Source organism: Harmonia axyridis, chromosome 1, assembly GCF_914767665.1.
Source record: "Harmonia axyridis chromosome 1, icHarAxyr1.1, whole genome shotgun sequence".
NCBI classification, from domain to species: Eukaryota; Metazoa; Arthropoda; class Insecta; order Coleoptera; family Coccinellidae; genus Harmonia; species Harmonia axyridis.
In genome coordinates, this window is record NC_059501.1 from 71,998,455 (window position 1) to 72,010,708 (window position 12,254).

A 12,254-nucleotide genomic window follows, 5' to 3' on the forward strand; every position below is an offset into this window, starting at 1 on the left:
TCCCAATAAAACTCAATTTTCCACACCATCGCCCGTACAATCGATCCCATATGGCCTTAACGCTATTAAGAGCAAACGTTTAAGCGTACTTAAATGTAATTCGAAGCCGTGGCCTGTACGCCTCTCGAGATATCTAGAGGGCCGCTAATATAAGTGCCACTCGGTGTTGAAACGACAGGGACCGACCTTATCGGCCGATACACAACACTTCTCTCGATGAACCCTTCTAACGTCGTCGGACGCGTATATACGCCCCCGCGCATATGGTGTTACGTTGTGACACTTCGAATAATAGATCTCGACTCAATTCAGGGTCCTATTTGGGTTTATTTCTGGTATTAGTGAATTATATACACTGGCGACAAGAAAGATGTACAATTACAGTGGGGTTGGAGTACAAAAGGGGTATATTTGAAGAAGTGGATGTACCTGCTGACTCATATATGTATAGAAGTGTTGATTATTTTTGCAACGCTAATTCAATTAGATACTTGTATGGTGCTGAATTATTGAGATTCAATACGAATACACAATAGTTTTGTTTTGATTAAGCGAAAACAAATAAAAGAAGCTTTTACTAGGAGCAAACAACAAAGTTAAGTACATATAAGACGTTCAAGGTGTTTATTTTCATTTCCTACATGCTACATATAATTTAAATAATCAAGAAAACTGAAGAAAATATGTAGGGAAAAGAAAATAACTTTCAATACTTCCGTCTCAAATCATAATTATACTCTTAACTATTCTGAAGTTCAACTTGATAAAATATCTTTGAATTTCAAGGTCCACAAATTGCGTATGAAATTGAAATGGATTAACATTCTTCAAAATTTAAATGGTTCTTCATAGGGTGCTGATCCTATCAATCTTTGATAGCTATGGCCATGGTTTTTTCTGCTGCTGAATACTGTTGTTCGGTTCAGTTTATTAATGCTTATGCACAACTAAAAGTTTCAATGAGAATTATCAGTAGAATCATTATATCTATTCCTTCATTTTGGTTACCAATGCTATCGCATATACTTCCACCTCATATTCGTATAGAAAGGTTGAAGTAAAGAAATTTTGAAATAAATTTCATATCTACCCGAACTTTTCTTCAAACTAATTGAAGTGACAAGGAAATTTGACGTTCGAAATGGAAATCTTGTAATATCTTCAACAAAGCAAAGTCTAATCTTTGATCCTTCAGAGAAAGTTTCAGGTGCTATCTTCCTAGGAAAATTTGGTGTAATTCAAATCGACTTATGGTCATGGTCGTTGAATACAATGTTCAAATGGCATTCTAATGAAAGTCCGCTATATAAGTGTGACGTAAAAAAACCGTTGACCACTTGGAGAATAGTTGCTCAATTTATAGATTTGATGGTACTTTCCAAGCTATCCATTCAGTTTCACATTATTTTTTAAGAACTTTTTATCGATATAATGTAAAAAATAATATTTATTACTCATTTCTGTTCATTTTCTTTCTGTTTTCAAAATTAATTATAATTATGCGTCGTCTACTTCAACGAAATTTCATAGGGATATAATCACAAATATTTTCTCATTGTTATGTTGTTGTTGGAGAAAGATTCATCTATTGAGGACGACGTGGAACCGACAAATTGTGATTTTCTGTTAGGTACTTTTACACCAACCATATCAATATTCTCTGTGTGCATGCATTTATTTGTCGTTATCGTCGTGTATTATGTGAAGAAAATGCATTTTCAAATTTGTTAACAATACGACCAAGTGAGTAGATTAACTGAATAATTTCATCCATAAATTCCTTCTGAATTTCTCTTAAGGTTGTAGACTACTTTGCGCTGAAACTGCAATTCCGCTAGATGGAGCTACCCGAAAATTTTTGGTAGATTTGTACCTGGCACACCCATTCAAGTTGAGAACCGCCTGTTTGGTATTTATTGCCCCTAATAAAATCTCAACTCTCGATGAAGCCCAGCAAAGAGTAAATTTGTGTTTCTGTAAACTTTAGAAATTCAGTTCAGTTAAGATACAGTGGCGTATCCTAGGGGGGGGGATAAGGGGGATATATACCCCCCAGCGAAACATTTTTACTATAAATTTTTTCAAGTTAATATTAATGAAGGAAGTACGAGAAAATTTTCTTAATCAAGAATTGCCTATTTTCAGGGTTAAATTTAAATGGTAAATATTGTAGATAGAGTTTCGGGAATAGGGAGTTTTTCAAAAGAAATTTTTTTTTTTGAGAATTTTTTGTCAGATTTCTGAAATATTAATAATTTTCCATATTTCGGCAAAAATCCAGATACCTTTTTTTCATCTTAATTTCTTTATGACTTTTGAAATTTTCTTTATGATACTAAGCGCTCAAAATGTACTTCTCCAGACATCATTACGAATAAAATCAGCTAGCATATATATTTTAGGAACAGTATCGTTTCTAATTCTAACAATGATTTCATAACAAGTTTTCTACCTTTCCCTATTCTTCAGTGCAATATTGTCATAAACTAGTAATGTACACAATTTTAGCCAATCAGAGAAACCCTACCCTCGTAAATCATAAAAGTGTCATTCATCTCGAGCCATAAAATACAGTCCAAGATTCTATTGGCGTTCATGTTGCAAAAAGGCGTAAACCTTTAGGAGGCGTTCCAAAAAGCATAATTCCATATGAAAATCATCTACAATTAGAGCAAATCAAGCAATTTTAAAAAAATTTTTGCACCAATTCAAAACACATAATATCACTGAACATTTGTGGATGAGTTACTTGAAATGAGAAGTCTCTCTGAAGCTGAATAGTCATTTAAAGAAAGTGTTCAATTTCAAAGTTCGATTTGCGGAATACTATCGATTTTTTTTTGGAAATCGAGACGGGATCTTCAAGTTCACTATATCACGTCATTGTTCACTCAAAAAATGAAATGAATCCGACCTGTACTTTGGAATTGGAATGCACTGAAATTAGCACTGAAATAGCAGTGGTATGAACAAGGTATTGAACACCCTTAAGGCAGTTATTATAAAGCATGGTTGACCGTCGGTTGAGTTCAACCGAGAGTCAAAGAGAGAATATGAAAATATAGACACTGCATATAGAATCATCAGTTTTGTATTTTTCTTTTTGTTTTCAGATTAGGAAATCTAGAAAACTAACAGAATTGAACGAGCAGTGTGCCAACCGAAATAAATCGGCCATAAACGATGGTTGTACAACCGACACCAAAAATACCAGCTTCTAGATGAAACATTTTAACAATTCATAAACGTTGTTGAAGCGTGTATCTTTTTTATGATCGAATGACCTAACCTACATTACACTGACATAAGAAATGTCAAAATATAATACACAGTGTTGCCACTATAACCAATTCAAATTGTATAATTCCCATCGGAAAAACCTTCATAATACACATCAAAATGATTGTCCGGCTATTAATTATCTCTCCTTAAACAACCCCAACTGAAAAAATATCGATGAAAAAAAAATTAATATCGTCCCATATGGACGATCGATGTCGGAACGTCGGAACACTGATAATGCCCGGGCAAAACACCATCAGATCCATCAAGTCGTAATTCGAGCGTGTTTTCATTAAGAGTCGCACGTCCTTTCGAACATTCGATAATTACTTGATCACATGACGCGATAAGTCGGTAGCAATTACTCCAAATGTACGTAGCATCGATGGCACGGCGACGATACGTGTGGAAAAAAAATAGGAGCGGTAATAATGAGCTGTTAATTCACCGAATAGAGTTAATGAATTGGCGTCCCGACGTACTCGAGTTTTCGAGGCGATTTCGTGGAGACGGGGCATTAATTATTCAGGAATGCCGAACTTCGGGCTCTGTTTCGATTCGGTGTAATTTTCTGGTGCTCTGCAGCCCAAGGGTTGAGGCTGTAATACTGTAGATTTCTTGCGTTTAGTCCTTGGGATTCTCTCAGAAATGTCCTGTGTTTTAACCCTCTCGTTAACTCGAAATTCTCGATAACTCGAATTATTTTCAATCCCACTGAAAAAACCTGTATAATTCGCAAAAATACCCAATAATTTCCCATGTTTACCTCTATAAGTCGAATACTCACTATAACTTTCGAAATCCCGCCGCTCAAGACGTAATGTGTCGGTGAATCGATCATATTTAATGGTGCAATAATAACATGGTTTAGTTTTGAAAAAGGCTGTAGGAAAGAAAATACATCCCTTGTTCAATGTTGTTTCTACCGATGACTCTTCTAGGATTCTGTGAGACCTCTCCGAGGATTAGACCACGTATGAAAAAGGTATATTGTGCAACAAGTGGTGAAAGTGAGAAAAAAGAACTTCTCCACTGTTGCACATCATACTTTTTCTACAACTGCACAAATTTAAATAATAGATACAAGTAATGCATCTGATTCAAATCAAAAGGGTCTTCATTGAAAGTACGCTGTAGTTTCCAAGGTAGTTTCTATTTCAGTTTCGCGGTTTACATTGGACAATTAAGAGGTGAAAACTCTGTGAATCATCGAGATGCTGATGAAATTTTGTGTGAATATGGGTAGTTTGAGTCTAGTTGTGCATATATCAGGGTATTTGTTTTTTTTTTTTCAAACGTAAACAGAATGTTTCAGTTCGAGTCTGATATTGAAATGTAAATGTTAATAGAAATATCTCTTTGCAAGCAATTGAACGAAATAAAAATATCAACAAATAAACAACTTTGTGTCTATTTCTCTACAATAATATATCTTTATGCTATATTTGGTTTATTTTTCTCTTGGAATATAATTCCAGTTCTAAAAATCAATAACCAACCAAAGGAAAATTCAAAATAACTAAAATTGTACAAATTGAGTAAACGGTTCTAAAATTGTTTATTTCATTTGTATATGTGGTACATGAGAAAAACAAGAAAGAAATCTATGACTACCTGAAGTAATTGCATTTTCTTGGAATCCTCACTAGTTAGTTTGAAGTTCCTCAATTGCAATTTTTGTGAAGTAGATATACAAGTGGTGAGTTGGCAAATTCAGTAATTTTGTTGAACTATAAGGCACTGATGAGGATAATTGTATTAGTAAATACAAAATTCCGAAATGTACGTCTGTCATATGTTAATTCAGTTGTTCAATTTGTTAACCGCTAACTCAATTTGTACCGTTTTAATTATTTTGAATTTTCTTTTGGTTGGTTATTAATTTTGTCATTTTCAGAATTGTAATTATATTCCAAGACAAAAATAAACCAAATATATCATGAAGATATATTATTGTGGGGGAATAGACACAAAGTTGTGTATTTTTGATATTTATATTACATATCCTTCATCAAGTAGACTCATTAAACCTTTGTAGAGTGAACTGCTGTGCAAAAACCCTACAAAAACGACCCGAACGCCACCTCTGGCTCTTCCCCCAAACGACGCGACATTCATTAACATAACAACGTCATTATTATACCCCGTATGATTCTCCCGCTTTCGAGGCGGCCTAGGTCGCCGCGTCCGGCAGTAAATCACGAAGCGCGGATACGCCGTCGTTGCGGACGACAGTATTTCAATATAATCGCCCGCTCTATGGGCCCCCGGCATCGTTAAAACGCACTGCGGCCAATTGACCGGCCAGATAAACGGCCGAAAAACTGACGGCTCGGGCGGCCATTATCCGATTTGCGAATCGCATAAATCGCACGCGACGGGCGCCCTCCGCGCGTCCGGACGCCGGGCGTCGTTAGCCGTTAATTGAACCGTTTATTCGTACCGACGTCGTTATTTTTTTTTCTACTTTGTGATGGGCGTCGTTTCTGAAGCGGTATGGCGACAGGTGAGAGATCGTCGAGGATGAAACGGTCGATCTTTGGCGACCCGGATGAAGGGTTATGGCCAGGAGTGGCGTCGCCAGCTCTCAATAATAGAGGGGGGCAAGAAGGGAACAGGTTTTTTAAGAAAGATCTCCAGGTTCATTTAGTTAATATTGAATTCACGTTGAATTTATTACTCATGCAATATTTCAGGAGAGGCAGCAAACATTTGCGGGGCTCGGGCCCCCTTGCCCCCTTAAATTAATGACCAGTTTCACCATTCAAAAAAAAAACTTTGTTTAACTAATCAATGCTCTGTCTCGACTGTTTATAATTTCTTCCGATTGTACCGTTTACGAAGGAAAGACGTCTAATTTCAAACGAGAGATCTTTGGAAAATCATTGCAAAATTTCGATGATAGCCATAGAGAAATAAAAAATTTTAGTTTTTAGTGTAATGTTCGGTGGTCCTGTGGCGTCAGTCGAAGCTATTTAACCAATGCATTCAACATTGATCATTTTTCTTGAACAGGGTGTTTCTAAATCGGAGTTACAAACGAGAATTCCTTGGTTAGTTTCAAGAAAAAAAAAGTCCTATAAATATGGGCCCAAAAATGCTTTGTTTTAGATATGCAGGGTGTTAAAGTTTGATTTTTTCCTCATAGCACCTTCCCATCACAAGATATTCAACTGAAATTTGGCATAAATATTCCAATTTCAAGTTCTCATCATGAAATAGGTATTCAAATTTTGAGTGCAAATTAAAACTATTCTCTTATAATCCCAAAGAAAATCGAAATTATTTTATAGATCCAGTTAGTAAGCTGAGATAAATAAATAAATCATTAGGTTTTATACTTATTAACTCAATCTATAACGAAGATTAAAAAAGATTCAATACACTGCTATAATCATCACATCACAAAAAAAGTAGGACCACAAGAAACACCCCGTATCTCGAAAAAATACGCTAGAGATCATCGTTTTATACCTATGAGGTTTTGACTATTATTCATTTTGAAGGGTGCATACGTCATTATTCATTAATTTTTTAGAATGGAAAAAAAAGAATCCGATGAATTTTTCATTGAAGAATAAATATATGCATGATATAACTTTTCGAGAAAACATTAATTTTTTTGTGAATTTTTAGATAAAATGTTATAGAAAAAGTATTGTCCTCGGTCTTGTCCAAGGCTGAAAAAACGGTTTTTCTTATATCAAAAATGAAGACGTAAAAACGTACTTTCAATTTTTGCCTATGGTAGAAAAGGACGGTAAATCAAAGTAACGTTTGAAATTGCTCCACTCATCCTGTAAAGTAATGGAATCTCAAAAAAGTTGAGGAGGGTGGACTAGTTAAACTTTGGCAGATCACGAGAAGGTCACGTGGTATAAACCCATTTTAATATTATCCAAGCAATCTCTCATTTCCCTTGTAACTCCAATTTAGGAACACCCTGTATTGAAAAATAAACAGTGAATCGATTCAGATAGAGATAATATTGTATCTATTGTTGATGTTGGTATTTCTTTTATCAAAATATGAAATGGAATACAGTTAATAGTTTTCGCTAATAAATAAATAATGAAACAGGGTATAATAAAAAGCTAATTTTTAGTGATCAAATTCTAAAAAATATTATTTTGAATTTTTCCCATAAAGTATTATCCGGCTTCAACATAACCGAAGTTGTATTCAAAACATTTTTTTTGCTATAATACATTCATACATAATTAAGATGTTATTTGACTAATTTTCACTGATTTCATTTTATTCAACTTAGAATACTTTAAATATGACGCTTTCGAGGAAAAACTATGAAGATTACACTTCATTTGATGTTCTTAAATGATTGTGATTTCAATAATGACCATTTGCTGTCTTTGTGCTAATTTCGTATAGGTTTATGGATCGGCGATGGTATAACTCGGAAACTATCAGAAAAAATAACTTGATATTATATAAATGATAAATAAATATCCTAGTTATATGAAACTCGACACTTATCTGTATAATAATGTGAAAGCTACAAAGAAAAAATTAACTTCGATAACCCCTTCACCTGAGCAGAATCCGAGCAAATGATATTTTCAGGATTTCTGTTGAACGCTAACAACTCAAAAGGAACTTCCGTATAATTTACAGAAGAGAAAGTAAACATCCTTCTCGTTTACATTCAAGAGTGTCTACCCCTCTCCTCCAAATCCCACAATCCGTAAGTGCAGAATGATACCACTGAATATTTCATTCGCTATCCACTTACCCAGTCTGATCTTGCACCGAAGGTTGCATCCATGCCCTGGTGCTGGACAGGGGTTCCTCCTTGAGGCTCGGACCTCTGGGCTGGTGGTGATGATGCAAACCGCTGGTCGCATGATCTTGATGATGATGTAGACCGAACATGAGTCCAGGACCGGCCGCGACCCTAGGTCCCGCGCCTGCAGAGCCGGAATAGAGCTTTCTGCCCCAGGCGGCTGCCACAGGGTCCAGTTCGGGGGCTGGCAGCGACAGGGCTGGCCAGGGGGATGCAGTGGGGTAACCTCCCGAGCCCGAGCGCTCTGAGGGGGGGAGGGACTCGTCGGACCGCGTTTTGACGGCTGAGAGAACCTGGGGAAGAAGAATTTTTCAATTTTTATGTCTACTATAAGTCACCAACTCGTAAAATTCAATTTGAATAAAATATGAATATTTAATCGGAATTTCAATATAAGGAATCAATAATCGTATTATACAATAGGTATCCAATTATGAAGTGAACGCGTTTTATTTTGACAGGTACAAAGTATTACATACAACATTCTTCATCTGAATAATTCGTTCAATACGGAGTTTCGATGGAATCACGTCGATTTAAAATTTACTATTCATTTTGTAGCCGTCACATGTTCAAATAATAGAGTACATGTGCAAATGGCACTATCAGGCATGTCAATTATCGTTTAAAACCTTTTTGGATACTGTGTTCGATTAAATGGAAATCAAATTGGTCTTCTAAAATTCATCAGTACTTAAATATAAGTTATTCTTTGGAAATTCTTTATCGACAAAGATCAATTGATTTACAATCGGTCTCAAACGAGCTTAAGAACGATATACCAGAAGCCCTTTAGATGTTTTCAATATCAAGTTGATAACATGATCATTGAGGAATGACAACTGAAACACAAGAAATTATTTGAATCGATGTTCCCTAATATTGAAAATCAAAATATTTCATTGAATTAAATAATATGAAATTAAATTAATCTGAAATACACATTGTAGCAATCATTCATAAGAAACATTTTCATAGGACGCCCTATATAACACATGTGTATGTGAAGAGATGAAAATTCAATTGGAAAAAACACGTTTTTTCTACATCTATCAAATCTTGTTTCGTAGTCGTGTATTGATTCGACATTGAAAAATTCGATATTTTCTTAGTTTTGAATTTTTAACAATTCATTTTATTTTATTTTTTATTTATTGGTGGAAATGAGTCTATTATAAATATTTCACTCATGCTCTATAGGTATACTTTCTTATATACTACCTATTATTAATTATTTATTTGAAAGTAATTAAATTCACACCGAATACATTTGATAGCTATTTGATTTTTATTAGTTCTGTAATTTTCACAATATTTAGAAATATATAGGCATGTATTGATTTTTTGGAAAAGTCAATTATCAATTTTCATTCATACTATTATTTCGTACCGATTTAGAAGTATTTGTTTCGATAATAAGTGATTTCGATATTTTGAATAAATTTAATTATTCAATTTCCTTTGTTTTTTTGAATGACACAATATTTTATGAAATAATTGCTTAAAATGAGCCTTTTATCAATTTTCTAGATGTAGAAGAACAATACTTAATTCGAATAGCGCCAGATTTATCTCAATTAGTTTTCATTATGATCTGCTAAATAAGTTATCGACATAAAAATTCTTTGATCATAATATCCCATTATTCTGGAAATTATGCTTTTATCTACTAATTACATCAATCAAATTTTACATAAATTCTTGATGATCATAATTTTTTTTTGTGCCATTATTAGATTAATTGATTATATAGGGCTTTGAAATAATTAACAGAAGATATCGATCCCCTTAACAATTAAAAAAACAATATTACATAATTCATTGTACTGCCTGTCAGTATTCAATACAAAATAAAAGAAATTCTTGGACGAAAAATCAAAATTATTATCTAATATTCACAACATAAATCCACTTGACGTGGTTGTAATGTAACAGTGTATTCGAAGCTTATATTATATCTATACTTCTCTTGAATTGCCTCAAAATATAGAGATCATTCTGCTCAACAGTATTTTCGATAAAAATATAATTTTACTTTTCTAACAAATCTGAGAAAATGAATTGTTGAAAATTTCTAACATAAAAGAACAATATTTAATTCGAATAACGCCAGATTTATCTCAATGAGTACTTTGTTATGATTTTTTTAGATCAAATAAAATATTAATTATAATAATAAAAATATATAAATAATGATAATAAAAATCTTCAGAGATTCACTTACTTCTTATAAAAATTAATTCTTTTTTTCAAGTACTTAATTTTATTATTTATTTGAAAATCAGTGTATTGAACCTAATGGAAATATATGGCAAGAATATATCCATATTAAAACTATAAATTATAACAATTAATTTTTTTTGATAAATAAAAAATATATTTTAGAATCTTAATACATAGAATCATTCTTTGAAATAGCGAAAAAGATATTCATCTTGGAAGGCAAATGTAAATGTTGAAGATAACTATTATTATCTGCTCCTTTGATGTAGCACTTTTCGTTTATTTGTATCTTTTTATTATTTCTATTGATCTACTTCAAAAAGGTCTTTGCTGAGTTTGCTTACCATATCCAAATCAACTTGACTTTTCGTTCTTGTACCTCTATTATTATACTAGTGTTTTTCAATTTCAATACTTTCTCTCACGAAGTAACGATAATTTAATTTACAACTTATCCTTTTTATTATCAATCACATTATTTCTCGCACCGACTCAAATAAAAAACATACAACATAACGTGTCACAACAGCATGCAAATAAGGATCCTAACCTTCTATCTCCACAACTGTCAAACTGCAGGTCCCTCGTGTTGCGTCTCAAAAAGCGTCGAGACGCCTCATCAACCGTTCAACACACACAACCGCACCGTTCTCTAGCGTCGCGTCACCGAAACCTTGGGAAAACTCCTTGGAGTCGACGTGGAGTCCTGGAGGACTAACCTGGCGTCCCGACGGAAAAGCGGCTGAGATATCGCGCGTCTGGAGACCACTTGTAACGACGGCGGACGTCGCTCGCGTACCTACTGCTGGGACTACACTGACTAGCAGATAACCATCGAGGAGACCGCCGGCAATTTGACACCGTGGAGATCTCGGGGGTGGAGTAGAAGTGTTCTGCGCCCTCTGCCTCCCAGAGGCCCGCGAGAGCGACGCCTGGGCGGCGCCGGGCGTCGTTTTTGTTCCCGCCCTCCGGGTGGCCGGCGAATGGGGGGCTTTAGCGGGAACGCGGTCGGCCAGTGGCGCAGCGGTGGGCGGGTTTTGTAGGGAGATGAAATTGGAGAGGGGGTTGACGTGATGCTGCGGTCCAGAGACTGTCGGTGGTGTTCTCTGGCGACGGAAGTCCGGAACGGTTCGCCGTTGCGGAAGGATGTTGCGATGTTTGCGTGTTTTGGAGGATGTTGGGGTTTTTGCGGGGAGAACCGACGAAAAAACGAAATTTTTCTCTCGGTTTATGATTTGGAAAAAATATTTTGAAGAAATATGACAGGTTGAATTTTTTTAGATCGAAGTATTGAAAGAATTTTGACAATTATTTAAAATAAAAAATTCAACGATTACACGATCCTCGCTAGTTTCTGGTAGGATTAAATATATAATAATTGTAGAAATTTCAATTTCTTTAATTTAAATGAGATTAATAGTGAACTTTTCGGCAAAAATAGCAGAATAAGGTAGGGTTAAGTCAGCGATTGTTAAATAGCATTTGTTCAGATTGAAAGAAAAATATTAAAATGACAATATTAATTTCCAATTTTTTGATGCAAAAATGATGTAAATAAGAGGTTACATATCTAGAAATGATTAAATCCAGCATATATGTAATTGAAAAAATGCTTTTAAAGTTTAAATTTACAAAATTCGAAATATTGAAGAGTACCTACGAGAGTGATCGTCCCACACAAATTTTGTAATTTAGTTCAAGTTGTTTCAAGTAGTTTTCAAACTAAAATTTTTCTTTGTTACTAAATTCCTAATTCAGGTACCTAGGTACTTATCCATTTTTTCAAAAGGAGAGGTAAAACATAGAAAAAAGCTTACAAAAATTATTGCGTTTTTAATAAATTATGGCACTATAAATTGCGAAGAGAACTGATTTTTACCAAACTAATAAGTTTTTAACTATACATCGTTACCTACTTATTAAGTTTGGAACAACTTATTTTACAATT

The 12,254-nt window shown here is 34.4% G+C and overlaps 1 protein-coding gene across 5 annotated transcripts in view; it reads right to left on the reverse strand.

Annotated features, from left to right (window-relative positions):
- The window catches only part of LOC123688003 (transcription factor collier), a 129,941-nt gene extending 118,804 nt beyond the window's left edge, over positions 1-11,137 (reverse strand). For 3 of the 5 annotated variants that reach the window (XM_045627080.1, XM_045627083.1, XM_045627082.1), the window contains exons 1-2: positions 10,857-11,137; positions 8,033-8,376 (exon numbers count right to left, since the gene is read on the reverse strand). In XM_045627080.1, coding sequence (XP_045483036.1) covers positions 8,033-8,172 — 140 coding nt within the window. In that variant the 5' untranslated portion in view covers positions 8,173-8,376; positions 10,857-11,137. The remainder of the gene's footprint in view (positions 1-8,032; positions 8,377-10,856) is intronic. The other 2 variants (XM_045627081.1, XM_045627079.1) reach the window with 1 other exon arrangement.
- Positions 11,138-12,254: the final 1,117 nt, after the last annotated feature.